Source organism: Anser anser (assembly GCF_964211835.1).
Source record: "Anser anser genome assembly, chromosome: 35".
Taxonomy (NCBI): domain Eukaryota; kingdom Metazoa; phylum Chordata; class Aves; order Anseriformes; family Anatidae; genus Anser; species Anser anser.
Window position 1 is genome coordinate 461,697 of NC_139756.1, and position 27,174 is coordinate 488,870.

A 27,174-nucleotide genomic window follows, 5' to 3' on the forward strand; every position below is an offset into this window, starting at 1 on the left:
TGCTCCAACCCCTTGGAGAATTTGGGGTGTCCAGTTAGGGGCTGGGTCCCAATTAGGAGCCGGGTCCTAATTAGGGGCCAGGTCCCAATTAGGGGAATGTCGTTGGGTTCACATAATCCACTTCTGCAGGACACGAGGGGGTTCCCCCGGGGCTCGGGGGGGGGTAACTACACCCCGCTCGCTCCAACCCCTTGCAGGATTTGGGGTGCCCAGCCTGGCACCCCTCATCTACCGAGGCAGCACCCCCCGGTACCCCCCCCGGTACCCCCCCCGGTGCCCCCCACCCCGGTGCCCCCCCCCCCCCGGAGCCCCCCCTTCGGTGTCTCCCCCCCCCCCCCCCGATGCCTCCCCTCCCCCGGTGCCCCCCTCCTGGCTCCCCCCGGTGCCGCCCCCCCTCCCCGGTGCCCCTCCCCACCCTCGTTGCCCCCCTCCCCGTACCCCCCCCCCCCACGTGCCCATCCCCCTCCGGTGCCCCCCTGGTGCTCCCCGCCGGCCTGGCCGAGCCCCCCCCCGCCGCCACCGGGACGGGCCCGAACCGGGAGGGGGGGGCGGGGGGGGGCCGGGACCGCGCGGTGAAATAAAGACCCCGGGCCAAGGATCGGGCCCCCGGATTCGAGTGCGCCGCTACACGAGGGATTACGGCCGCCCGGGAGAGGGTGGGATGAGGGAGGGCGGGGCCAGCCAATGGGATGGATGGGGGCGGTGATTGATAGGCGCCTGGGCGTATCAACAGCGGGGCTCCTGCCAGCGGGTTCCCTCTCGGGGTGGATTGGGCGGGGTGGGGGAGTGGCAGGTGTGCTGCCCAATGGAGGGAGAGCGGGCGGGGAGAGCGGGAGGGGAGAAGCGGGTGGGACTGGCAGGCGGTGATTCGCTAGGCGGCTGGACGGGCAGCCGTCTCGGCCAATGGGGTGGCGGAAGCGAGTGCGGGGGGCGGGAGCGAGAGCGGGGGGCGGGAGCGAGAGCGGGGGGCGGGAGCGGCAGCGCCGCGCCTCAGCTGACGGCCCAGCTCCGCCTCCCATTGGTTGCCAGTCCTGAGCGACGCGCCGGGCGGCCAATGAGCGGCGAGAACCGGGGCGCGGCGCCTTCCCCTCTGAGTGACGGCGCCCTGCTCCACTCCGACCGCCTCTTGGCGCTGACTGACAGCCGCCCCGCCCAATAGCGGCGCGGGCCGAGCGCGGCGGGGCGGGGCGCTCCGCCAAGTGCCGGATGAGGAGCCGCGGAGGGGAAGTCGGGCCGCCGCCGCCGCCCCGCCGCCATGGGGAACCGCGGCATGGAGGAGCTGATCCCGCTGGTGAACAAGCTGCAGGACGCCTTCAGCTCCATCGGGCAGAGCTGCCACCTCGACCTGCCGCAGATCGCCGTGGTGGGCGGGCAGAGCGCGGGCAAGAGCTCGGTGCTCGAGAACTTCGTAGGCCGGTGAGCGCCGGGCCGGCGGCGGCCGCGGAAACGGCGTAAAAGCGCTTCGTGAATCGCGGCGGGGCCCGCGGGGCGCCCTGCGCAAAGTGCGCGGCGCCCTACGCAAAGCGCGCAGCGCGCCGCGCCGAGCGTGCGGCGCCTTACGCAAAGTGCGCGGCGCGCTACGCGGCTGGCGGCCGGCTCCTTACGCCGACGGCGTAGGGCGCGGGGCGGGGCGGCGCGGCGCTGGCGTAGGGGGGTTCTGTGAATACGGAACCTCCAGACGGGGGGGGGACGGCGGGAGGAGGCCGGGTCCCGGCGCCTGCGGGCGGGCCGATAGCGGCGGGGCCCCCCCGGCCCCCCCCGGGCCCGGGCCCTGCGCCCGCCCGATAGGCTCCGGAGCCGCCCGACCGCTCCCCCCCCCGGCTTTTGGGTTCTTCCCCCCGGCTTTTCAGGCCCCCCCCCAGTTTTTGGGCTTCCCCCTCGATTTTTGGGTTACCCCCCCCCGGTTTTTGGGGCTCCCGCCTGGTTTTTGGGTCTGTCCCCCCTCGGTTTTTGGGTTCTCCCCCTCGGTTTTTGGGGCTCCCCCCTCGATTTTGGGTTCCCCCCCTCGGTTTTTGGGTTCTCCCCCCCGGTTTTGGCCCCTTCCCCCCCCCAGCATTGGGGCCTCCTTCCTGGTTCTTGGTGTCCCCCGCCCTCGGTTTTTGGGCCCCCACCCCCCGTTTTTTTGGCCTCCTGCTCCCCCCCCCCCCCCCCCATGTTTTTGGCCCCCCTCCTGCTCGCTCGAGGCCTCCGGCCGGGCTGGAGGCCGCGACGTTAACAATGGGCGGCTTCCTGCGCCGCGATTCCGGCCTGGCATCCTCATCATCCTCATCATCCTCATCATCATCCTCATCATCCTCATCTTCGTCGTCACCACCCTCATCCTGTCCCGAGGCCGCCCTCGTCCCACCCCGACATCGCCCTCGTCCCGGCCTGACACCGTCCACCGACGCGCAGTCGCGACTCCGCTCCGAACCAGAAGCCGAACGCCTTTCTCCAACTGTTTTTGGGGCGTTTTGGGGGGCTTTTTGGGGCTTTTCGGCCCTGTGGTCGCGGCGCTGACGCCCCCGCAGCTCCCGTCCCCGGTGGGAAACGGAGCCGGGGAGGCGCCCCGCGAGTTTTCCCTGCCGCCCTTCGGTTTTCGGCTCGGTTCACCTCTTCCTCGCGCCGAGGTCGGCGCCCTGCCCCAAGCTGCCTTTTCCTTTTCCCTTCCTGTCCGTCCCGGGCTGCTTTTGCGACCGGGAGTCTCTGGGGTGCATCCCCGTGGCGCTAACGATGCGCTCGGGTTAATGACCGGGTAATTGTGCCCGGGGTGTGTTCCGCCCGGCGCCGTGTCCTTGGCGCGTCAGCGATCGGAGCTCGCTGGTGGCAGCCGCGTGTCAGCGCCCGCTCCTCCCGCTGCGGGGTCGTAAACACGCCCGGAGAAGGACCTGGGGATGGAATAACGAGGGACAGAGATCATTAGGGAGTGAAATAATGGGGGATGGAGACCAGGGGATGAAATAATGGGGGATGGAGACCAGGGGATGGAATAATGAGGGATGGAGATCGTCGGGGGATGGAATAATGAGGGATGGAGATCGTTGGGGGGTGAAATAACAGGGGACAGAGATCAGGGGATGGAATAACGGGGGACAGAGATCGTCGGGGGGTGAAATAACAGGGGACAGAGATCAGGGGATGAAGTAACGGGGGACAGAGATCGTCGGGGGATGGAATAACAGGGGACGGAGACCAGGGGATGAAATAATGAGGGATGGAGATCATTGGGGGATGTGATAATGAGGGATGGAGATCGTCGGGGAGCGAAATAACGGGGGACTGAGATCATCGGGGGGTGAAATAACGAGGGACAGAGATCAGGGGATGGAATAACGAGGGACGGAATAACGAGGGATGGAGATTGTTGAGGGACGGAATAACGAGGGACGGAATAACGAGGGACGGAGATCGTCGGCGCGGGCTCCAGCGGCTCTGCGCGGCGATTCGGGGTTTCACGGCCCTGCCCCTGTTGGGGTCGCACACAGGGGAGGGCAGGCGCCTCGGTTTCTCCCTGCGCAGCGCTCGGGGACGAGTCCCACGGGACAAATCCCTCCCGGGAGCGCTCCGAGACTTTCTCCAGGGTGACCACGAGGCATCAGGGCAAGGAGAGCCGTCGCTGTGGGAGTTCTGAGCTCGCTCCGCGTTTCAGGCTCCTCCGCACGTCGAGCTTCTGTGCCGCGCCGCACTTTGACCACGAAAAAAGGAAAGAAAAGGGAAGGCGGCCGGGCGGAAAACCTGAGTTTTATGAGCGCAAACCGGGTAGAAACGGGAACGATTCCACCCGAGCAGCCCCCTCCGCTCCAGCGGGAGGTGAGTGAACGGCACGGGCACCTCCAGCCAGGGTCTTCGCCCTGCGGCCGGGTGTTTGGCAGCGGTTTGGAGAACCGGAGCCGTCCGTGGCACGGGGGAAGGTTTCGGTGGAGCTGCCTCGCCGCGCAGAAAGCCCGAAAAGGAGCCGGGAGCCGAGTTCCACGGCCTGCAGCGCGCCGAAGCCGCGTCGGGGCCGGGCTTCGGCATGCCTGGAGCCCACCTCGCGGCCCCGCGTGCCGCGGCGGGCCCCGGATTCGCTCTCCGGAAGAGCACGGGTCGAAGACGCTGCATTAAAAGGACGTTACCGGCTGCGTCGAAAGCCATCGACGTCCCGATGGAGCGCGTTGAGCTCTTCGGAGCCCTGGTAGTGTCAGCGCGACGCCGCTCGGACCAGCGGCGGCCCCGGGGCTGCCTCAAACCCCGGCATTGAGCGCGGCCGGCCTGCGGTGACAATGGGGCCGTTGTGACGGGCGCGGGGGGGAGCCCACCCGGCCTCAATGGGGCATTATACGGCGCCGGGTGGCATCAGCGGGGCCGAGAACGCGGCCGCCGACAGCCAGGTGAGGCGTTGGCGCCGGCGCCGTGCGGGGAAACAGATCCGAGGAGGGGACGGGAGCGAAGTGGAGCCGCTCGTCTCGCCCCGGATGGGTCGGGTGTGGCTGCGTCGCCCCAATGGGATCGGTCTGGCTGAATTTAGGCACAGGGAAACGGCGACTTTGGACTCAGGAGGGTTTTATTTGCAGCGGCGATGAGCACGGGAACGGCAGCCTGACGGCCGGGCGGGAGGGGAGCGAGAAAGGAAGGAGGGGGTAACGAGGGAGGCGCTTGTTAGGGAGCCCCGGGGCTTTCGGAGCAGCTCTGTCCCCGAGGGGCTGTGGAGGACGCGTGGAGCAGCGAGCCTTGCCGGCCCGCTCCGGCCCCGCAGCCCCGATGTCCTGGCGCTGCCTGTGGGCGAGGGCAGCGGGGCGCGGAGGAAGGGATCGAAGGGGAAAATCCGGCTTCAGTGTTGACACTTCGGATGGGTGTTTGGCGCCGCTCACCGCGGTTACGTCTGCAAACACGGTTGTCGTCAGGGAAGCGTCTACGAATACACGATTGTCTGCGTGATTGCATCTAGACACGAGTTTGACTTCGGTTTTACGTCTACGAACACACGTTACGTCTACGAGTTTGACTTCATGATTGCATCTACAAACACGAGTATGACTTCAGTTTTACGTCTACAAACACACGTTACGTCTACGAACACCTGTTTGACTTCACTTTTACATCTATGAATGCACGTTACGTCTACAGAAATGAGTTTGTCTTCATGATTACGTCTACAAACACGAGTTTGACCTCAGTTTTATGTCTACAAACACGCGTTACGTCCACAACAATGAGTTTATTTTTATGATTACGTCTACAAACACACGTTACATCTACGAGCACCTGTTTGACTTCACTTTTATGTGTACGAACACACATTACGTCTACAATGAGTTTGTCTTCATGATTACGTCTACAAACACGCAATACGTCTACAAACATAAGTTTGACTTCACTTTTACGTCTACGAGCACGTTACATCTACAGAAATTAGTTTGACTTCATGATTGTGTCTACAAACAGGAGTTTGACTTCACTTTTACGTCTACAAACACACGTTACGTCCACAACAATGAGTTTGACTTCACTTTTACATCTACAAACACAAGTTTGACTTCACTTTTACATCTACAAACGCCCGTTACGTCTACAAAAATGAGTTTGTCTCCATGATTACGTCTACAAGCACGCCTTTGACTTCGCTTTTATGCCCACGCGGGGCGTCATCCCTACGAGGATTTCCTTCTCACCGGGGAAACAACGCGGCCCCGACGTCGAGTAACGCGAGCGAGGGCCGGGTCGGAGGCCGTGCAAGAAGGGAGCCACGGGGTTTTGGCCGGCTACGGAGGATGCTTTGTGCCCTCGCCCTCGTACCCACGCTTCCCCCGCCCCACGAAGGGTTTTTTTGTGCCTGCCTGGGTCGATTTCGCCGGGAGGAAGTGGCGGCCGCGCGGCATCAGAGCGAAACCGCGGCCGTGCCGCCGGATGAGCGAGCGGCACCGAAATAGATCCCGCGGCGGCGGCCGGCAGCCGCCCTTCGACGCTTCCCTTTCCGCTGGGATCCCACCTGCCCGCGGCACAACCCGTCGTCCCGGTCGTGCAGGAAGTCGCACGGGGCGGGTCGCAGGCACTTAATTTAACCCAGTTAATTGAACCCGGTTAATTGAACCTGGTTAATTGAACCCGGTTAGGGCAGCCCGGGGGAGCCTCAGCCCCAATTCCTGCGCTCTCAGCCCCGGGGGAAGCTGCTGGTGGTGGAGGGAGCGGTTCTTTTTTGGGGGTCCTCGCCCCGTTTTTGCCCCTTCCGGCCCCGATCGCGGAGGGAGGAGGGGGGTGAGCGGCGCGATCCGAGCTCGTTTGAGCGCCCCAGTAACCGCGTGTCCTTTAATCCCTCGCAGGGACTTCCTTCCCCGCGGCTCCGGCATCGTCACCCGGCGGCCGCTCATCCTGCAGCTCATCTTCTCCAAGACAGGTACGCTCCGGCCGCGTGTCCCCTCGCAGACGTGGCCTGAAACGCACCCAGAGCGTTTAGGGAACGGTTCTGGTTTGTATGAGCGTTCCCAAAGCATTTAGGGAACAGTTCTGGTCTGTATGAGCTTTCCCAAAGCATTTAGGGAACAATTCTGGTCTGTTTGAGCGTTCCCAGGGCATTTAGGGAACGATTCTGGTCTGTTTGAGCGTTCCCAGAATGTTTCGGGAACGATTCTCATTTGTTTGACCTTTCCCAAAGCAGTTAGAGAACATCTAGGTAACAATTCGGGTTCGTTTGAGGATTCCCAGAGCGTTTAGGTAACAATTTGGGTTCCTTTGAGGATTCCCAGAGCATTTAGGTAATGATTCTGGTTGGTTTGAGCATTCCCAGAGCGTTTAGGCATCAATTCCGGTTCGTTCGCGGATTCCCAGGCCATTTAGGTAACGATTCCGGTTCGATGGGGGCGTTCCCAGAGCACGTCGGTAACGTTTGAACGCTCCCAAAGCATCGAGGTAACGTTTCTCGTTCGTCCGAGCGTTCCCACGGCAGGATCTTGTCCCCTGGGGAGCGCGCAGAGCGAAATCCGTCCCCCCCCCGGAAGTGGGAAGCCGGCCGGGAGCTCCCCGCGCTTCGCTGCGCTCGCCGGCGTTTCGCGCGCGTTTAACCGAGAGCGCGTGCTGGCGGCGCGGGTCGCGGCCAGGCTCGGCTTGAGCACGTCCTAGCCTTTATTCTACAAGGTCACGGCCGTGCGGGGGGCTTCTGCAGAAGGCTCCGAGGCTCCTTTTGGATCCTTTTGGCTCCTTTTCCCCCCCAAAAAAAACGTGTTAAATGGAAATGGAGGCAGCCCTCAGCGGAGGCGACGTGAAGGGGAGAAGGGGAGCCCGCGAGGGCCGCGGCGCTGACGCCTTCAGGTCCTTCCTCCTGCTCCCCCGTAGCAGAAAGCCCCTGGGCATTCCTCGGGGTGCAATTATCCCGATTACAAACGAGGCTTGGGCTGGGTCCGGGCCTTCAACGCCCGGGCGGTGGCTACTCAAAGCCGGCCCGGCCGCGTCCCTGTTGCGCCGTGGCCCGGTTCCGCTTCGCGCCGCGGAGCCCCGAGACGTCGGCCGCTGCCCAGAGCCTGGGGAAGGTGGAAAGGAACCGTGAGGACGGCGAGCTTTCCCCCTGAGAACCTCCCTTAGCCTTCGGGGAGCTTTTTCCCCTCCTTCCCCTGAAGGAAAACGCGGCCGTCGTGGGATTTCGATTCCACCCCGGGCCCTGAGCGGGGTGAAACCCAGCGGTAAATCCGGAGGGGGACCCGATAAATCCGGAGGGGGACCTAAGAAATCCGGAGGGGTACCCAAGAAATCCAGAGAGGGACCCGATAAATCCGGAGGGGGATTCAAGAAATCCAGAGAGGGACCCAAGAAATCCAGAGGGGGACCTAAGAAATCCGGTGGGGGACCCAAGAAATAAAAACCTGGTGCGGGTGGAGGAAGCCGTGGGCTCTTTTCCGCAAGGGGCCGGCGAGCTGTCCCCCGTCCGTGGGGCCACCGCGAGGAGGAGGAGAGCCCGGCTTTCCCCCCCCCGTGGAGCCTCAGCTCTTCCTTCCACGCTCGTCCAGCAACGAAACGTTTCAAAGCCATCAGCAGAAACGTTTCAAAGCCGTCGGCAAAAGGTTTAAAAGGCGTCAGCGGGGACCCAGAGGCAGAGAGGCCGGGGGGGGAAAACAACCGCGGCCGTTCTGGTGGCCGGGCTCAGCGCCCTCGGCTGCCTGCCAGCGCCTCGCCCGGCAGCGGTTTCTTTTTGGCAAGGGGAATTCGGGGCTCGGAGCCCCCGGCAAAGCAGGGGCAGCAGGCGGAGCGTGGGCTGCCATCAGCCCCTTCCTCCTCCTCCTCCTCTTCCTCCGCCGCCGGCGAGGCCAAGTTTATCTGGGGCGGCCGCCAGTCGGAGGCTGAGCGCGGCCGGGTCGATCCTCCTGCTCCGGCCTCACGATGCCCACGTTTTCTATTAATTAATTAATTAATTTTTTTCCCCTTTCCCCCCCCCAGAATACGCTGAGTTTTTGCACTGCAAATCCAAAAAGTTCACGGACTTCGACGAGGTGCGGCAGGAGATCGAGGCGGAGACCGACCGGGTGACGGGCACCAACAAAGGCATCTCCCCCATCCCCATCAACCTCCGTGTCTACTCGCCGCACGGTGAGCGGGCTCTTTTCTCGGCCCGGGGTTTTTTTTTGGGGGGAAGAAAAGCCGTCCGCACGCTCGGTGCCGCCGGGGTTTAACCCAGCCCGCGTCCCGAAAGCAAACCCCGGCTGCTCCTGGCTCGAAGCAGCCCCCGAGGGGGGGATTTTTTGGGGACACGGGGCACGTCCTGAGCGAAGGTGGCTCCCTTCGGAGGGGCTCGGAGGGCTTCGCAGGCTCTGAGCTGCCGTCTCCGTCCTCCCAGTGCTGAACCTGACGCTGATCGACCTCCCGGGGATCACCAAGGTGCCGGTGGGGGACCAGCCGCAGGACATCGAGTACCAGATCAAGGACATGATCCTGCAGTTCATCAGCAGGGAGAGCAGCCTGATCCTCGCCGTGACGCCCGCCAACATGGACCTGGCCAACTCGGACGCGCTCAAGATGGCCAAAGAAGTGGATCCCCAAGGTAAGGCGGCCGCGGACCGCTTCGGCCGCCCTCGCGACGCGGCGCCTCAAATAATTCGCTCGGTTTGGGGGCCGGAGGTGCTGCTCGTCGCCCCTTCTCCCTCCGAGGGGTGAGACGAGGCGCTCTGGTGGCTGAGGAAGGGCGGCGGTCCCGTTCCTCACCGGCGACGCCGTCTTTCTTTCGCCTCTCCACCCGCCCGCCCTCCTTTGATCGATTCCTCATTTTTTTTTCTTTTTTTTGTGGCCGGCTCAGGCTTGCGGACGATCGGGGTGATCACCAAGCTGGACCTGATGGACGAAGGCACGGACGCCAGGGACGTGCTGGAGAACAAGCTGCTTCCTCTGCGCAGAGGTACGAGGAGCCGCCAGGCCCCGCGCCGCGCCGCGTCCGCCCCCCAGAGCCTGTTCCCATTTCGGAACGAGCCCAGAGGGCGCCCGGGGAGGGCTCTGAAGGCGCTGGAGGAAAAGAGGGGCCGGCTCTGCCCGGCGCGTGTCCCCTCGCAGGCTACATCGGCGTCGTCAACCGGAGCCAGAAGGACATCGATGGCAAGAAGGACATCCGGGCGGCGCTGGCGGCCGAGCGCAAGTTCTTCCTCTCCCACCCCGCCTACCGGCACATGGCCGACCGCATGGGCACCCCGCACCTGCAGAAGGTCCTCAACCAGGTGGGTGGGCTTCCCCCCGCCCCCCCAATTCAACCAGGGCTCCTGCACGGGGGGAGCGGTCGCTGGTTTCCTTCCCCCCCCCCCCGAGAGGAAAAGCGGGGTATTTCGCGGTGCTGGGCCAACGGGGGGCCGTTCCCGCGCGGCTTCGGAGCGGAGGCGGGCGGCTGGATTCGTTTTTGGGGCGGGATTTCTTTTTTCTTCCGTAGCAACTGACCAACCACATTCGGGAGACGCTGCCCTCGCTGCGCAGCAAGCTGCAGAGCCAGCTGCTCTCGCTGGAGAAGGAGGTGGAGGAGTACAAGAACTTCCGCCCCGACGACCCCACGCGCAAAACCAAAGCTTTGCTGCAGTGAGTCCCTCCTCCAGGGCAGCAACGCCGCTGGCGCGGGGGGAAATCTGCTGCCTTCCTCAGGCGAGGCTCCTTTCTGGTGGCTTCACCCGGAGCAGCTGCGGTTTGGGATGAAAAGGGGAGCTTTTTGTGCTCCCTGACCCTGCCCGCGGGCTCCCCAAACCGCAGCCAAAGGCAGATCCTGCTGCTGTGCCCGCGGCTGGGCAGGGTTTGGGGAGCTCGGGGTGGCTGGGGGGGTTCTGGAGGGGCTCTGCGGGGTTCTGTGGGGTTCTGAGAGGTTCTGTGGGGTTCTGGAGGGGCTCTGTGGGGTTCTGGAGGGGCTCTGCAGGGGCTCTGCAAGTTTCTGGAGGGGTTCTGTGGGGGTTCTGGAGGGGTTCTGAGGAGTTCTGCAAGGTTCTGGAAGGGTTCTGTGCGGTTCTAGAGGGGTTCTGAGGAGTTCTGGAGGGGTTCTGGAAGGGTTCTTTGGGGTTCTGGAGGGGTTCTGTGGGGCTCTGCAGGGGTTCTGTGGGGTTCTGGAGGGGTTCTGTAGGGTTTTGGGGGGGATCTGAGAGGTTCTGCGGGGATTCTGTGGGGTTCTGGAGGCGTTTTGAGGGGTTCTGCGGGGGTTCTGTGGGGTTCTGAGGAGTTCTGCAAGGTTCTGGAGGGGTTCTGGAGGGGTTATGCGGGGTTCTGGAGGGGTTCCGTGGGGCTCTGTGGGGTTCTGAGAGGTTCTGGAGGGGTTCTGAGGGGTTCTGGGGGGGATCTGAGAGGTTCTGCGGGGATTCTGTGGGATTCTGGAGGCATTTTGAGGGGTTCTGCAGGGGTTCTGTGGGGTTCTGAGGAGTTCTGGAGGGGTTCTGCAGGGTTCTGTGGGGCTCTGCAGGGGTTCTGTGGGGTTCTGGAGGGGTTCTGTAGGGTTTTGGGGGGGATCTGAGAGGTTCTGCGGGGATTCTGTGGGGTTCTGGAGGCGTTTTGAGGGGTTCTGCGGGGTTCTGCAGGGGTTCTGTGGGGTTCTGAGGAGTTGTGCAAGGTTCTGGAGGGGTTCTGCAGGGTTCTGGGGGGGATCTGAGAGGTTCTGCGGGGATTCTGTGGGGTTCTGGAGGGCTTCTGAGGAGTTCTGCAAGGTTCTGGAGGGGTTCTGGGGGGGATCTGAGAGGTTCTGCAGGGATTCTGTGGGGTTCCGGAGGTGTTTTGAGGGGTTCTGAGGAGTTCTGCAAGGTTCTGGAGGGGTTCTGGAAGGGTTCTGCGGGGTTCTGGAGAGGTTCTGCGGGGTTCTGCGGGGTTCCGCTCAGCCGGAGCCTTCGCGACCCCGCTGCCTCTCCGCAGAATGGTCCAGCAGTTCGGCGTGGACTTCGAGAAGCGCATCGAGGGGTCGGGAGACCAGGTGGACACGCTCGAGCTCTCCGGGGGCGCCCGAATCAACCGCATCTTCCACGAGAGGTTCCCCTTCGAGCTCGTGAAGGTAAAGCCGGCCCGGGGGAGCCGCGCGTCCCGCATCGGGAACCCCCCGGGGGCAGATCCCGGCGCTGGTTTAACGGTGGGCTTCCCTCCCCCCCAGATGGAGTTCGACGAGAAGGACTTGAGGCGAGAAATCAGCTACGCCATCAAGAACATCCACGGCGTCAGGCAAGCGGCGGGGGGGCGCGGATCCCCCCCCCCAAAAAAAATTACCCGATCCAGGGGGGCGCGCGCTCGGAGCGTCCCCGCCGGCTGCCGCTCGGGTTTGGCGGCTGAAATACCGTTTCTCTTCCCCCTTCCGCTCCCGGGAGGGGGGGAAGAAGGGAGCCGAACGCCGCGGGGAGAAGCGGGGGCCCGCGGTCCGGCCGGGGACCCCTTCGGGTCCCTGCTGCCCCCCTTCGGGCGCCCTGCCGGCCCCGGCGCGGACCCAGGAGGGGAATCGGGTGGGATGCCGGCCCTCCCGGCGTGCCTGCTCTCCTTCGGCCTCGTGCTTTGAGAGGACAACGGAAACCCCGAGCTCCCCCTCCTCCCCAGGCACCGCTTGAGCCGCTCGGGGTGCAGCCACCCCCCCCAAAACGCCCCCAAAAAGGCAGCTCCCCGGCTCCTCGCCGTGCCGGCACCCCTGCGCCCTCCCCCTCATCATTAGGAGCGCTAATTCTAATTAATTCTAAACCCACCCCGACCCTCTGGTGCCCGGCGGAGGAGCGGGCAGGGAGCAGCTCCCCGGCGCTGAGCCTCCCGTCAGGATGCGGCCCTGGACCCGACGGCCCGTTTTTGTTTCTCTCCCCGCCCCCTCGCCCCCCACCCCTCCCCGTGTAGGACGGGGCTCTTCACCCCGGACCTGGCGTTCGAGGCCATCGTGAAGAAGCAGGTGGTGAAGCTGAAGGAGCCGTGCCTGAAGTGCGTCGACCTGGTGATCCAGGAGCTCATCAACACTGTCAGGCAGTGCACCAGTAAGGTAGGGGACCAGTAAGGCCGGGCACCAGTAGGGTCCCCCACCCCCCGGCGCTGGCATTCGCCCTTGGCAGCGTTGGTGGCCCCGGAGCTGGGGCCGAAGGGCTCCTTCCCGTATTTAATTACCGGCTGCTCGAGGCAAGCCCGGGGCAGCTCCGAGGGACTCGAGGGCGTTTCCCCCCCCTGGAGGAAATTCCCCCCCCCCCCCCATCTCTGGAGGGCTGAGCGTGCCGCCGCGGCCCCCCCAGGAACTGGGGGAAGAGCGCAGAGGGTCGGCTCTCGCTTCCCCCCCCCCCGAGCCCCAGCTGCGTCCTCCTCCTCCTCCTCCTCCTCTGTCCCTCCTGGCGCCCTTTGTGGCCCCGTTCCCTCGCCGGCGCCGCGCTCAGCGCCCGTCTCCCTCCCTCCCTCCCTCCCCCTCCCTCCCTTCCCAGCTCGGTTCCTACCCCAGGCTGCGGGAGGAGACGGAGAGGATCGTCACCACGCACATCAGGGAGCGGGAGGGCAAAACCAAGGACCAGGTGAGCGCGGCCCCGGCGCGACCCCAAGGCTCCCCCGCACGACCCCAAGGCTCCCCGTCGCGACCCCAAAGCTCCCTCTGGTGACCCCAGGGCTCCCCGTCGCGACCCCAGGGCTCCCCCTTGTGATCCCAAAGCTCCCTCTCACGATCCCAAAGCTCCCTGTCACAACCCCAAGGCTCCTTCTGGCGACCCCAAAGCTCCCCGTTGCGACCCTAAGGCTCCACATCACGATCCCGAAGCTCCCCGTCGCAACCCCAAGGCTCCCTGTCATGATCCCAAAGCTCCCTGTCGTGACCCCAAGGCTCCCCCTGGCGACCCCAAGGCTCCCTCTGGTGACCCCAGGGCTCCCCGTCACGATCCCAAGGCTCCCTGTTGTGATCCCAAAGCTCCCCCTCGCGATCCCAAGGCTCCCTCTCGTGATCCCAAAGCTCCCTGTTGCGATCCCAAAGCTCCCTCTCACGATCCCAAAGCTCCCTGTCACAACCCCAAGGCTCCCCCTGGCGACCCCAAGGTTCCCCCTGGTGACCCCGAGGTTCCCCCTGGTGACCCAAGACTCCCTGTCGCGACCCCAAGGCTCCCCGGCACAATCCCGAAGCTCCCCCTGGCGACCCCAAGACTCCCCCTCATGACCCCAAAGCTCCCCGTTGCGACCCCAAGGCTCCCCGTCGCGACCCCAAGGCTCCCCGTCGCGACCCCAGGGCTCCCTCTTGGCGGCAGCAGCGCGGGGAGCGGCGATCCCGGGGGGGAGGGGGATCCTAACCGGGGAACCTCCCTCCAGATCCTGCTGCTGATCGACATCGAGCTCTCCTACATCAACACCAACCACGAGGACTTCATCGGGTTCGCCAAGTGAGTGCCCGGGCGGCGGGACGGGGCTTTTCCTCGCGCCCCGACACGAACGGGGCTCGCGGTCCTGTCCCCGGCGGGGCGTTGGCGGCGCCCTTCAGGAGGTGACGGGGGGGCGGGCGAGCCCCCCGCGGCCCCGCTTTAATTCACCAAAGCCCGGTGGGGAGCTCGGGGGGCTCTATGGGGGGGGTTTGGGAGCTGTGGGGGTTTGTGCCGCAGCCCCAAATCCCTGCTCGCACCCCCCCCGCAGCGTGTGAGGGCGCAGAGCCGCGAGCTCGCCCCGCAGCGTTCCTCCGCCTTGCGCTTTACCCCGAGGCGGTGCCCGAAGTTCAGCCTCGGAAGCGCTTCGGGGCTGCTGGCGGGGGGGGTTCTGGGATTAATTAAGGTCATTTTAGGGCCGTTTTAGGGCCGGCGGGAGCTCCCCGTGCCCCGCTGGGCGCAGCGAGGGAAGGCACGAGGTGGCTCCCGGGGGAGCAGAGGAGTCCCCGCGGGCATCGAGCTCGTCCCTCGGGCATCGAGCTCGTCCCTCGGAACGATGCCGGAGCAGAAGGGCCGCGAGGAGGGGGCCGCGCCGTCCGTCTGTCCCCGTCCTTCCTCCTTCCCTTCCTCCGCCTCGTCCCAGCAGCGCGGCCCCGGCGTCGCGCCGCCGAGAGCCCCAGCTCGGCTGTCCCCGCGGGGACGGAGCCCCGTGCTCGCGCCCCCGCTTCCCGGCAGAGCCCCCTCCGCTTCTCCTCCTCCGGTCCCCTTCTGTTTTCTTTCATTTTTCCCCCTTTTTCCCCTCCTTTTCCCGGTCACGTCTCCGCTTCTCGCCTTGGTTCCCGCGCGGTTCCTTCCTCTTCTCCTAACCTCTCCTGTTTTTCCTTGGAACCGCCTCGCTCTCTCGCGCTCCGGACTCCTCCGAATCTCTCCCTCTCCCCAGCTGTTACACTGAGCAGCACTTGGCGACAGGGTGGGTACCCGCAGCAGTAGCAGCAGCAGCAGCAGCAGTAGCAGCAGTAGTAGCAGCAGCAGCAGCACCAGCAGCAGCACGAGCAGCAGCAGCATGTGCCTGCATGCGCCGAGCTCTCCGCCCCGGGCTCAGCGCCCGGGGGAGCTCCCCGCTCCCATCCGGAGCTCAGGGCTGGGTCTCGCCCGGCGCCAGGAGGGTTTTAGGGACCCCAGGACCAGATCCAGCACCCCACCCCCCAAAAACAGGGACGCCCCCGGGGGTCCTGCCGCCTCCACCCCCCTCCAAAGGCGCTTGCGAGCTGCTTCTCCCCGGGGCGTCCCGGCGTGGCTCTAACGGTTCTCCCGGATTTTGTTCCCGCTCCTGACTAACGGGCACGTCCCGCGCCGCGCCCCCGCGTCCCCGTGGGTGCTCAGGAGAGACAGGTAGCGTTCCCTCCGGTGCAGGTACGCGGGGTTTTTGGTCCCAGCCTTTCCTTTTCTTTTTTTTTTGGGGGGTGTGGGGGGGGACGCGGGCGGGACCAGGAGGTTGCAGGCGGTTCTGGAGAGGAGTCGTGGTGCTTGGCGAGGCCCCCGGACCCCTTGGGCTTTCCGACCTCTGGGTGTTTCCTATCCCGCGCCCCCCCCCTCCCCGCCCCGGGGACGCGCAGGCTTGAAACCAACCCGCCTGCCCGGAGGTAAGGACTGGAAGGAAGCAGATAAAGCTGCCCGGGGCGCAAAACCCCGTCTGTGTGTCCCCCCCCGCCTCAGCACCGCATTCGGTCCCAGCCCGACGGAGAGGGCTCCTCAAACCGCTGGCCCTAAGTCCCGGGAAGGGGGGGGGAAAAATCCCACCCCGCAGCCCCAGGGGGGGAAAAATCCCACCCCGCAGCCCCAGGGGGGAAAAAATCCCACCCCGCAGCCCCAGGGGGGGGAAAAATCCCACCCCGCAGCCCCAGGGGGGGGAAGAATCCCACCCCGCAGCCCCAGGGGGGGAAAAATCCCACCCCGCAGCCCCCCGCGGGGCTCAGCTCTTCCTTCCAGCACTCCTGGCAGCCCGGGGAGGTGGGGAAGCGTGCGGCCCCCGGGGGGGGGGGGGCTCAGCACCGTCCCCCTCTCCTCCTAAAACTTCCCCCCCCTCTATTTTCGCAGCGCGCAGCAGAGGAACACGCAGACCAACAAGAAGCGAGCCGTCCCCAACCAGGTACAGCCCGCTGGGTTTGGGTCCCGCTTCGGGAGCTGCCCCCCCCCCCCGCGGCTCCGGGGGCCGGATCCGCCGCGGCCCCCCGGCGAGGTTTGGAGGTGGGGGACGGAGGAAGGGAAACGCGGCTCTGCCTTGATATGGGGGGGGGGCGGCGGCGCGGGACTGGAAGCCCCCCCTTTGCATGGTCCTAGGTGTGGCAGGACGTAATGCAGACGCTGCCTCCTTGGTCGGAAAGATTGTGATGAATTATTAACACTGTAAAAATTATAATTAATAGCATGTCCCTGTTTTTCTCTCGCTGTTTTCTCCGCTTTTTCCTACCATTTTCGTGCCTCCCGCTCTCTTCTCCCTCCCGCCACTTCTCTTTCTCTTCCCTCTTCCGTCTCCTCCTCGTCCTGCTTTTGTGTTTTGTTTTCTCCCCCCCCCCTCACCCACGCCCCTCTCCCCCCCCCCTTAATTTTGCGCGCCCCAAGGGGGAGATACTGGTAAGTACCCGTGTGGACTGGTAGTACTGGTAGAGACGGCAGCCAGGGAGGGACGCGGCCCGGCCAGGAATCGCCCCCGAGCCCGCACCCGGCGCCTCTCGCACCCCAGAACTGAGCACGCCGGCGGCAGGGGCAGGGCAGGATCCCGCCCCCCCAAAAAAAAAAACAAAACAGCCTCTTGGAGGTGGGAATTCATCCCGGTCCCTTCGTCCCCACGCTTCTCCCCTTTCCACGGGCAGGGGGGAAGGGGGAGCGGGAGGCCGAAATCTTCACCCCGCCGGGGTTTTCGGGGTGCGCCCGCTGCCAGCGTGAGGCTGGAGGGGAGAAATGCCCCCCCCGGGGAGGGAGGCGTTATCCTCCCGAGCTGCTTTTTGGGCTCGGAGCTGCTTTTCGGGCTGGGGTTTCCCGTGCCCGGCCGCCGGCCCCGTAAATCCCGGCTGGCGGCGGCGGCAGAGGCAAATTTTGGGGTCCCCTTTTGGGCGCATTATTCGGCCGGCGAAGAGCTTCGCCTCCGGCGTGCTCACTTCTTCGGGGGGGTGGCAGAGGGCTGAGCTTGCTCCCAAGGGAGAAGTTTCCCCGTCCCTGGGCGAGCTTTTCCCTCGGGGGGGGGGGCAGCGGGTGGTGAGGGGGGGGTCCTGGCCCCCGCTTTTGGGGCTCGGGGTGGAGGAAATGGAAGCGTCTGCGAGGGAAGCGGTCTCGACCCGCTTCCCCCGGGGGCTGCGCTTCCAGCGGCCTCGCGTCGCCTCCCGGGCCCTTCGCCGCCTTCAGAGGCTTCCGTTTCCTCCCGGCACCGTCCCCCCAAAAAACAAAACGGGGGCGGCCCCCCCCCGGGGCCCGATCCTGCCGCCTCCGAGCTCCGCTCCCCTCGCTGGCTGTGCCCACGGAGGACGGGGTGGGGGGGGGAACGCGCCCGGTGCCGGGACGGCGGAGGGCCAGCGGCGAAGGACTCGAGGCTTCCGATTCGGAGCTGAGCACCCCGGCGGGGGGGGGACACCCCAAAATCAGCCCCGAGCGCGACCTGCGCCCCCCCCCCCCGCCCCGTCCTCCTTCCCTCGAGCCCAGGAGCGCCCCGGGGCCTCCCTGGTGCCCCAAATCCCGTTTCGGCTTTTTCCCCGAGGCTCCAGCTCGGGGCTGGGGTTTCGGCCTCTCCCCGCGCCGTGCCCCTGCGGCGGGGGGGCCCCGCTCCCCGTTATTTTGCCCGCGGCGGCCTCCGGTCGCGTTTTCGGGGCAGCAGCCTCGGGCCGCGCCGCCGGACCTCTGCCCTCCGCGGTCCCCGAGCTCAGCGCACGCTCAGCGGTGGGTTTTCGGACCAAACCGGTGGGTTTTTGAACCAAACCGGTGGGTTTTCGGACCAAACCGGTGGGTTTTGGAACCAAACCGGTGGGTTTTTAAAGCCAAATCGACGGTTTTTAGAACCAAACCGATGGTTTTTGAAACCAAACCGATGCTTTTTAAAGGCAAACCGGTGGTTTTTGAAACCAAACCGACGGTTTTTAAAGCCGAACCGATGGGTTTTAGAACCAAACCGATGGGTTTTAAAGCCAAATCAATGTTTTTTAAAACCAAACCAACAGTTTTTAAAGCCAAACCGATGGTTTTTGAATCCAAACCGATGGGTTTTAAAGCCAAACTGATGTTTTTTAAAGCCAAACTGATGTTTTTTAAAGCCAAACTGATGTTTTTTAAAGCCAAATTGATGCTTTTTAAAGCCAAACCGATGGCTTTTAAAGCCAAACCAACGGCTTTTTAAAGCCAAACTGATGCTTTTTAAAGCCAAACCGATGGGTTTTAAAACCAAACCGATGGGTTTCAAAGCTAAACCGACGGTTTTTAAAACCAAACCAATGTTTTTTAAAGCCAAACTGATGCTTTTTAAAGCTGAATCGATGCTTTTTAGAACCGAACCGATGGGTTTTAAAGCCAAATCGATGCTTTTTGAAACCAAATCGATGAGTTTTGAAGCCAAACCGATGGGTTTTGAAGCCAAACCGATGGGTTTTAAAGCCAAACCGATGGGTTTTAAAGCCAAACCGATGCTTTTTCAAGCCAAACCAGGGTGCTCGCAGCGAACCGGCAGGCGGAGCCCCCTCCCTGCCGCCCTCCGCCTCCTTACCCTCGCGCTCCTTCCTCCCCTTGCCGGGAAAACCACCGTGTGTGCGCCTCACCCCCCCACCACCCCCCCCAGGATTTCGGCACGGCTCCCACGGCCCCCCCCGGCCCCCCCCCACCAATTCCCAGCTCCGGCCGCCGCGGTCCTGAGCCCTGCCTCAGTTTCCCCCCCCCTGCTCCCCGCCGAGCCGTGCCGAACTCCGCGTCCCGCCGCCGTCTAACCCCTCTCTGCTCAACCGCCGGCCTTCGTCGCCCCCCCGGGGCCCCGCTTCGGGCTGACCCCCCCCCCCCAGCACGTTTTTGTCCCCCCCCCCACTAACCCGGCTGGTGGCACTAACCCCGCAGCGCTGGGGCAGAGAGGGCGCGGGGGCGCAGGGCTATGGGGAGAGGGGGAAAGCGGTGCTGGGCTGCCTCCACGCGAGGCTGGGAACCCCAAACCCCCCCCCCCCATCACCCCCCCCCGGGGAATGGGGGTGCTCGGCGGCAGCGAGACCCCGGGGGGAGAGGCGGAGGCTGCAGCCCCCTCCCCAGGGAGGGCGAGGGCTCGGCCCCGCAGCGCAGGAGGTGGGAACAGGGAGGAAAAATCCCCCCCGGTTTATCCCCAAAATCTCGTTAGCCGCTAAATGAGCCTGGGGGGGGGGGGGCTCGTTAGCCCCTAAACGAGCCCGGGGGGGGGTCGATGCTCGCAGCGGCTCCGGGGTGCCAAGAGCGACGGCCGAGCGAGGGCGTTTTGGGGGCAGGCGGAGGATTTGGGGGGAAAACCACGGGTTTCCGGGGGGTTTGATCCGGCTGAGGGGCTCCTGAGCCTCCCCTCCTCCCCGGGGGGGGGCTCCTCGGGATCGAGGGGCTCCCGGCGCCGCCCCCCCCCCGCTCCCCGGCGCCGCTCTGTGCCCGCAGGTGATCCGCAGGGGCTGGCTGACCATCAACAACATCAGCATCATGAAGGGCGGCTCCAAGGAGTACTGGTTCGTGCTGACCGCCGAGTCGCTCTCCTGGTACAAGGACGAGGAGGTACGGGGCGGGGGGTGGGTGGGGGGGGCCGAACGGGGCAAGCCCCACGTCCCCAGGCGGCCCCCCCCCCCCCCCCGGGTCGGGGACCCTTCCTTTTGGGGTCACGGGCTTCCCTTTTGGGGCCGGGGGCCCTCCTTTGGGGATCAGGGACCTTCCTTTTGGGGACCGGGGCCCCTTTCTTTAGGGACCGGGGACCCTCCTTTTGGGGTCGGGGCCCTCTTTTGGGGACTAGGGGCCCTCCTTTTGGGGTCACAGGCCTTCCTTTTGGGGTCAGGGCCCTCCTTTGGGGACCGGGGACCTTCTTCTTGGAGTCAGGGGCCCTCCTTTGGGGACTGGGGGCCTTCCTTTTGGGGTCACGGGCCCTCCTTTGGGGACCGTGGACCCTCCTTTAGGGACCGGGGACCCTCCTTTTGTGGTCACGGGCTTTCCTTTTGGGGTCGGGGACCCTCCTTTTGGGGTCACGGGCCTTCCTTTTGGGGTCAGGGCCCTCTTTTGGGGACTGGGGGCCCTCCTTCAGGGATCGGGGACCCTCCTTTCGGGACAAAGAACTTTCCTTTAGGGACCGCGTCACCGGGGGGGGTGCTGAGCTGGGTGCTGGCAGCAGGGGGGGGACACAGCCCGGTGCTGAGCACGCGAGGCAGAAAAAGGAGCCGGGGGCACGGCTTTTATTTCCCTTTGTTCCCCCTCCTTCGGGCGGCTTCTCCCTGGGCCCACGGTGCTTTTTGGGGGGGCTCGACCCCCCCAAACGGGGTGGGGGACGCGGGGGGGGCTCCGCCGAGAAGCACGCCGCGCCAACGGGTGCGAGCAGAACCCTTTAATAACCCCGAAAAACGGTGTGATAACCCCAAGAACCCGTGTAATAACCCCAAAAACCCGTGTAATAACCCCGAAAAAACAATAACCCCGTAAAAACAATTTAATAACCCAAAAATCCTTTTAATAACCCCCCAAAAAATTTAATAACCCCCAAAACAACATTTAATATCCCCAAAAAACAATTTGATATCCCCCCAAAAACATTTAATAACCCGAAACCCCTCTAATAACCCCAAAACCCGTGTAATAACCCCCGAAACCCCTCTAATATCCCCAAAAACCTGCGTAATAACCCCAAAAACTCCTTTAATATCAGCAAAACCCGCGTAATAACCCCCAAAACCTGCGTAATAACCCTAAAAACCCACATACAACCCCCAGAAACCCACGCAATAACCCCGAAATCTCTCTAATAACCCCCAAACCCACGCAATAACCCCCAAAACCTGCGTAATAACCTCCCAAAAACCCACACAATAACCCCAAAATCCCTCTAATAACCCCCCGAAACCCACGCAATAACCCCCCAAACCTGCGTAATAACTCCCAGAAACCCATGCAATAACTCCAAAATCCCTCTAATAACCTCCCGAAACCCGCGCAATAACCTCCCAAAACCCACGCAATAACCCCAAAAACCCGCACAATAACCCCGAAATCCGTCTAATAACCCCCCAAAACCTGCGTAATAACCCCCAAAAACCCATGCAATAACCCCAAAATCCCTCTAATAACCCCCAAAACCTGCACAATAACCCCCAAAACCTGCGCAATAACCCTGAAATCCCTGTAATAACCCCCCCAAAACCCGCGCAATAACCCCCAAATCCCTCTAATAACCCCCAAACCCGCGCAATAACCCCATAAATTCCTCTAATAACCCCCCAAACCTGTGCAATAACCCCCAAAAACCTGCGCAATAACCCCCAAATTCCTCTAATAACCCCCCAAACCCACGCAATAACCCCCAAAAACCCGTGCAATAGCCCCCAAATCCCTCTAATAACCCCCCAAACCCGCGCAATAACCCCCAAAACCCCTCCAATAACCCCCCAAAACGCCGCGCAATAACCCCAAAGCCCCACGCAACGACCCCCAAACCCCGCGTAACAGCCCCCAAAGCCCCACGCAACGACCCCAAACCCCACGCAACGACCCCCCCGCCCCGCGTACCAGCCCCGCCAAGGGCCGGATCCTTCCCCGCCGCCCCGTTACGCGCGGGCGCCGCTGCGCCAAAGGCGCCGTGAGCAGCGTGCAGAGGCCTGCGCCATTCGCACCCTCCTGCACGGGCGGGCTGAGCGCTGGGCAGCCTGGGCCCGACTCCGCGCCGCCGCCGCGCCGCCTTTGGGCCTTTCGCGTTGGTTTTCTAATTTTTTTTTAATTTTTTTTTTTCTTCTCCCCCGTTTCCCCGGTTTTTATATTTAACGAGGAGTGACGCCGCCGGGGGGGGGAGCAGGGAAGCCGCTTTTTTTTTTTCTTTCTTTCTTTCTTTCTTTCTTTTTTTCTCTTTCTTTTTTTTCTTTCTTTCTTTTTTTCTTCCTTCCTTTTCCTTCCTTCCTTTTCCTTCCTTCCTTTTCCTTCCTTCCTTTTCCTTCCTTCCTTTTCCTTCCTTCCTTTTCCTTCCTTCCTTTTCCTTCCTTCCTTTTCCTTCCTTCCTTTTCCTTCCTTCCTTTTCCTTCCTTCCTTTTCCTTCCTTCCTTTTCCTTCCTTCCTTTTCCTTCCTTCCTTTTCCTTCCTTCCTTCCTCTTTTCTTTTCTTTTCTCTTTTTTATTTCTTTTTCTTTCTTTTTTTTTTCTTTCTTTTTTTTTGGGTCCCTTCTGACATGGCAAAACTCTGCCCAACAAATCCAGCCTGGAAAAAAAAAAAATTAAAAAAAAAATAAACAAACACACCAAAAAGCCGCGGGTTTCGCAGGAAATCGCGGAGGAGGAGTGTAGGGCGGCATGGGGGGGAGGAAGGCTCCGGGTGGCCGGGACGTCCCTTTCGGAGACAAAGCGGGGCCGGGGGCCCTCCCAAAAACGCTTCCAGATGCGGGGCTGGGGCTCGGCTCGCTCTCAGCCCTGCTTTTCTCTGCCCCCCCCCAGGAGAAGGAGAAGAAGTACATGCTGCCCCTGGACAACCTGAAGATCCGCGACGTGGAGAAGGGCTTCATGTCCAACAAGCACGTCTTCGCCATCTTCAACACCGAGCAGAGGTGAGGGCCCGAGCCCCAGAGCTCACCGCCGGGCCTCCCCCCCTTCCCCTCGGGGGGGGGATCGCTCGGAGGCAGCGGCCATTTCGGGCTCCCCCCCCTCGTTGCCGAGGCCGCGTGGTTTCGGAGGCCTCCCCTCCTCATCCTCGCCCTTCCTCCAGGAACGTCTACAAAGACCTCCGCCAGATCGAGCTGGCCTGCGACTCCCAGGAGGACGTGGACAGCTGGAAGGCCTCCTTCCTCCGGGCCGGCGTTTACCCGGAGAAAGACCAAGTAAAGCCCCCCCCCCCTCCGAGCTGCCCCCCTGGGAGCCGAGCCCGCGGCTCCTTCGCCCCCCACCCTGCCTGACACCGAAGAGAGGAGCAAGGATCCTGCCCGCTGGACGCGGCGTCCCTTTTGCTCCGAAATCCCCTTTTTTTTTTAATTTTTTCCCCCCTTAAAGCGTCCGTTTGGGATGGCTCGCTGGGGGGGGGGTCCCGGCGGTGACGGGTGCCCCCCCCATCGCTGTCCCCGAGCAGACGGAGAACGAGGACGGCGCCCAGGAGAACACCTTCTCCATGGACCCCCAGCTGGAGCGGCAGGTGGAGACCATCCGCAACCTCGTCGACTCCTACGTGGGCATCATCAACAAGTCCATCCGCGACCTCATGCCAAAGACCATAATGCACCTCATGATAAATAATGTGAGTCGGGGACGGGGGGGGAACGGGGGCTCCTGGCGCCGCGGGGAGAAGCCCCCCGGCCCCCTCGGGGAGCGACGGGGATCCGACGACCTCGTGGCTCTGCGTTTCTCCGTCCTGGCGCTTCGAGCACCGAGGGGGTCGGGCTTTTGATGATCCTTTTGGGTCCCTTCCACCTCGGGGTTGGGTCCCTTCCACCTCAGGGTGTTACTCCATGATTCCCCGACTCGAGCTGAATCCTTCTGGGCCCTTTCCACCTCGGGGTGTTCTGCGGTTCCCCGATTCGAGCTGAATCCTTTCGGGTTCCTTCCACCTTGCAGCTGGGTCCCTCCCACCTCGGGGCGTTATTCCGCGATTCCCCGACTCGAGCTGAGTCCTTTTGGGTCCCTTCCACCTCGGGGTTGGGTCCCTTCCACCTCGGGGTGTTCTGCGGTTCCCCGATTCGAGCTGAATCCTTCTGGGTCCCTTCCACCTCGGGGTGTTACTCCATGATTCTCCGACTCGAGCTGAATCCTTTTGGGCCCCTTCCACCTTGGGGTTGTGTCCCTTCCACCTCGGGGCGTTATTCCGCGATTCCACGGCTCAAGCTGAATCCTTTTGGGTCCCTTCCACCTCGGGGTTTTATTCCGTGATGATTCGAGCGGACGCCGAGGAGGCGTTCGGGTTCTCGGGCGTTTTTTTTTCCATCCCGCTTCTCGCGAAGCCCGGTGGGGGGCCGCCCTCGCCTCATCCCGCCCCCGCCGCTCGAGGGGTTTCCCCGTTACCGGACCCCCCCCAAATCTCCTCGGGGCTTCACCCCCCCCGCAGACCAAGGATTTCATCCACTCGGAGCTGCTCGCCTACCTGTACTCGTCCGCCGACCAGAGCAGCCTGATGGAGGAGTCGGCGGACCAGGCGCAGCGGCGGGACGAGATGCTGCGCATGTACCACGCGCTGAAGGAGGCGCTCAGCATCATCGGCGACATCAGCACCAGCACCGTCTCCACGCCCGTGCCCCCGCCGGTGGACGACACCTGGCTGCAGACCGGCAGCGGGCACAGGTAGGGCACGGCCCGGAGGGTTTGGGGGGGGCTCGGCGGGGTTTGGGGGGGGCTCGGCGGGGTTTGGGGGTGCTCTGCAGGGTTTGGGGGGGGCTCAACAGGGTTCAGGGGGGGCTCGGCGGGGTTCGGGTGGGGCTCAACGGGGTTCAGGGGGGGCTCAGCAGGGGCTGGGGGGGGCTCGGTGGGGTTTGGGGGGGGCTCGGTGGGGTTTGGGGGGGGCTCGGTGGGGTTTGGGGGGGGCTCAGCGGGGGCTGGGGGGGCTCTGCAGGGTTTGGGGGGGGCTCAGCAGGGGCTGGGAGGAGCTCAGCAGGGGCTGGGGGCGCTCAGCGGGGTTTGGGGGGGGCTCTGCAGGGTTTGGGGGGGGCTCTGCAGGGTTTGGGGGGGGCTCTGCAGGGTTTGGGGGGACTCAACGGTGTTCAGGGGGGCTCAGCGGGATTTAGGGGGGGCTCAGCGGGGTTCGGGGGGGGCTCAGCGGGGTTTGGGGGGGCTCAGCGAGCTTCGGGGGGGTGCTGCAGGGTTTGGGGGGGGGCTGCAGAGTGCTGCGGCCGCCCCCTGACCCCCGCCGTGTCCCCGCAGCCCCCCGCCTCAGCGCAGACCCGTCTCGGCCGTCCTGCCGCCGGGCCGGCCTCCTGCCGTGCGGGGCCCGACGCCGGGGCCGCCGCTGCTGCCCATCCCCGCGGGGGGGCCGTCCCCTTTCACGGCTCCCCCCATCCCCTCGCGCCCCGGACCCCAAAACGTCTTCGCTGCCCCCAACGACCCCTTCTCGGCCCCTCCGCAGATCCCCTCGCGGCCCGCACGCGTCCCCCCCGGCATCCCGCCGGGCGTGCCCAGGTAAGCGACCGGCTTTGGGGGGGGGGCGTTTTGTACCCCCAGGGCCTCGTCCTCGGCTCGGGGACCCCCCCGCTGCGCCCCCCCATCCCCACACCCTTTTTTTCCCCTTCTCTCCGCAGCAGGAGACCCCCGGCGGCGCCCAACCGGCCGACCATCATCCGCCCCGCCGAGCCCTCGCTCCTCGATTAAACCGCCCGCGGGGCCGCCGCCGCTCCCGCCCGGTGTGGGGGGGGGGGGAAAAATGGGGTGTCCCCCCCCCCAACCCCCCCAGCATCTCATCTCTCGATTTATTATTTTTTTGGAACCCTCCACCCCGCCGTCAGCTCTCGGCCGAGCGGTTTCACACCCGGGCCGAGCCCCCGGACGCCAAACCGGGGAGGATTCTGGTTTTCTGGGGGGGGGGGGGGGGGGGTCGACTATTGCACTTTTTCGGTCAGAAACGCCCCCCCCTGCCCCCCCCCCCAGCTCCCCTCCGACGCTCAGCGTCCTCAACGCGCGGGGCAGCTGGCGCCGAGGCCGATCAGATTCCTGCCTTCCTCCTCCTCCTCCTCCTCCTCTCCCCCCCCCCAGAATTTTTGTATTAATATATTATATATAAAACTTAGCGATTTTCATTTTTTGCCCCCCCCCCCCCGAAGCCCCCCGCCCCGGGAGCCGCTCGCTAACCCTGCCCGGAGCCTTTTACCTCCCTTTTTTATAGCTTCCAGGAAATTTTCTCTACGGGAACCGAGGCCGGGGGGGGGGGCGAGGGGGGGGCGCAGGGAGCGAGTTGCTAACGAATTTAATTCGTTAAGGCGAGGCCCCAGCCGCTGCTCGCCTTAACGCCCGCGCCCCGAAGCCCCGGGGGGGAGGCCGGAGGATGCGGGGAGGGGGGGAAGGGAGCCCCCCAGCCCCCCAAAAAACACACGGAGCCCCCCCCCGCCTCGCCGCCGCTTTCGCCCACGGTGCCTTTCCCCGTGGCGGGGGGGGCGGAGGATGTAAATATTTCTACGGACTGTACGGATTGTATAAAAACAGCGAAAAAGCAAAAAAAAAAAACAAAAAAAAAAGGAAAAAAAGATGTAGGTTTTTTAAAAACACCGGTGGGGTGGGGGGGGTGCGGAGATGGGGCTGCAGCACCAGCTGCCTTAACGGGGGGGCCCCGGGGGTTTGGGCCCCCCCCCCGGGTGAGGGTCCCAAACCCCCCCAGCCTGCCGCGCTGGCGGGGCAGAGCTTTTGGGGGGGGGGGGGGGGCTCGGCCGCCCGCCCGCTGCCCCCCGGCGTCGCCAGCGGCCCCCCGCTTCCCCCCCCCCCCGGCCCTAAATAAAAAAAACCAGCACGCTTCTGTCCCGGTCCTTCCGTTCGCCGCCGTGTAAGTGCCTCCGGTCTGTACCCTATTAATAAACTAAAGGAAAAAAAAATACAAAAAAAAAATCAAAGAACACGAAAAGAAAAGAAATAAAAGGGAAAAACAAAAAGCTGGTGAAAGGCTCCGGCGCTTCCCGGTGGTTTCTCTCACCTCGGCAGTGGGGCGGGGGGGCTTTGGGGGGCTGGAGGGGGGATTTTGAGGTCTGGAGGGGGGATTTTGGGGGTCCGGAGGGGGGCTTTGGGGGTCCGGAGGGGGGATTTTGGGGGCTGGAGGGGGGTTTTGGAGGTCCGGAGGGGGGCTTCTGGGGGCTGGAGGGGGGATTTGAGGGGCTGGAGGGGGGCTTGGGGGGCTGGAGGGGGACTTTGGAGGTCCGGAGGGGGGCTTTGGGGGTCCGGAGAGGGGATTTTGGGGGCTGGAGGGGGGATTTGAGGGGCTGGAGGGGGGCTTTTGAGGTCCGGAGGGGGGCTTTGGGGGCTGGAGGGGGGATTTTGGGGGCTGGAAGGGGGCTTTGGGGTCCAGAGGGGGACTTTGGGGGCCACAGGCGGGCTTTGGGGTCCGGAGGGGGGCTTTTGAGGGTCTGGAGGGGGGATTTTGGGGGCTGAAGGCGGACTTTGGGGTCCACAGGGGGCTTTGGGTGTTTGGAGGGGCGCTTTTAGGGTCTCGAGTCAAGGGGCACCCAGAAGGCAGCGCTGTCCTTGGCGCACTCGAGTGCCTCACACCCCCCCCCCCCCCCCCCCGAGCTTTAGAGGGAGCGAAACCTCCAAAATTTGCCCGTTTCACCCCC

At 64.2% G+C, this 27,174-nt stretch overlaps 2 protein-coding genes across 4 annotated transcripts in view; both read left to right on the forward strand.

Annotated features, from left to right (window-relative positions):
- The window catches only part of KRI1 (KRI1 homolog), a 66,348-nt gene extending 54,138 nt beyond the window's left edge, over positions 1 to 12,210 (forward strand). The window contains exon 20 of the mRNA XM_083815132.1: positions 11,844 to 12,210. Within this exon, the coding sequence (XP_083671258.1) occupies positions 11,844 to 11,978 (135 nt within the window). The 3' untranslated portion in view covers positions 11,979 to 12,210. The remainder of the gene's footprint in view (positions 1 to 11,843) is intronic.
- LOC310888451 (dynamin-2) lies at positions 1,184 to 26,512 on the forward strand. 3 transcript variants are annotated; one of them, XM_083815129.1, is made up of 21 exons: positions 1,184 to 1,416; positions 6,279 to 6,352; positions 8,383 to 8,532; positions 8,780 to 8,983; positions 9,236 to 9,334; positions 9,487 to 9,647; positions 9,854 to 9,996; positions 11,302 to 11,437; positions 11,534 to 11,601; positions 12,253 to 12,391; positions 12,819 to 12,905; positions 13,684 to 13,754; positions 15,828 to 15,879; positions 16,353 to 16,364; positions 19,371 to 19,484; positions 22,385 to 22,494; positions 22,653 to 22,764; positions 23,010 to 23,174; positions 23,979 to 24,211; positions 24,788 to 25,042; positions 25,162 to 26,512. In XM_083815129.1, exons 1-21 carry the CDS (start codon positions 1,256 to 1,258, stop codon positions 25,229 to 25,231), a joined length of 2,616 nt encoding a protein of 871 aa, XP_083671255.1. In that variant the 5' UTR covers positions 1,184 to 1,255; the 3' UTR covers positions 25,232 to 26,512. The 3 variants fall into 3 exon arrangements, with proteins under 3 accessions (XP_083671255.1, XP_083671256.1, XP_083671257.1); XM_083815130.1 differs by having other exon boundaries at positions 25,165 to 26,512; XM_083815131.1 differs by lacking the exon at positions 16,353 to 16,364.
- The last annotated feature ends 662 nt before the right edge of the window (positions 26,513 to 27,174 follow it).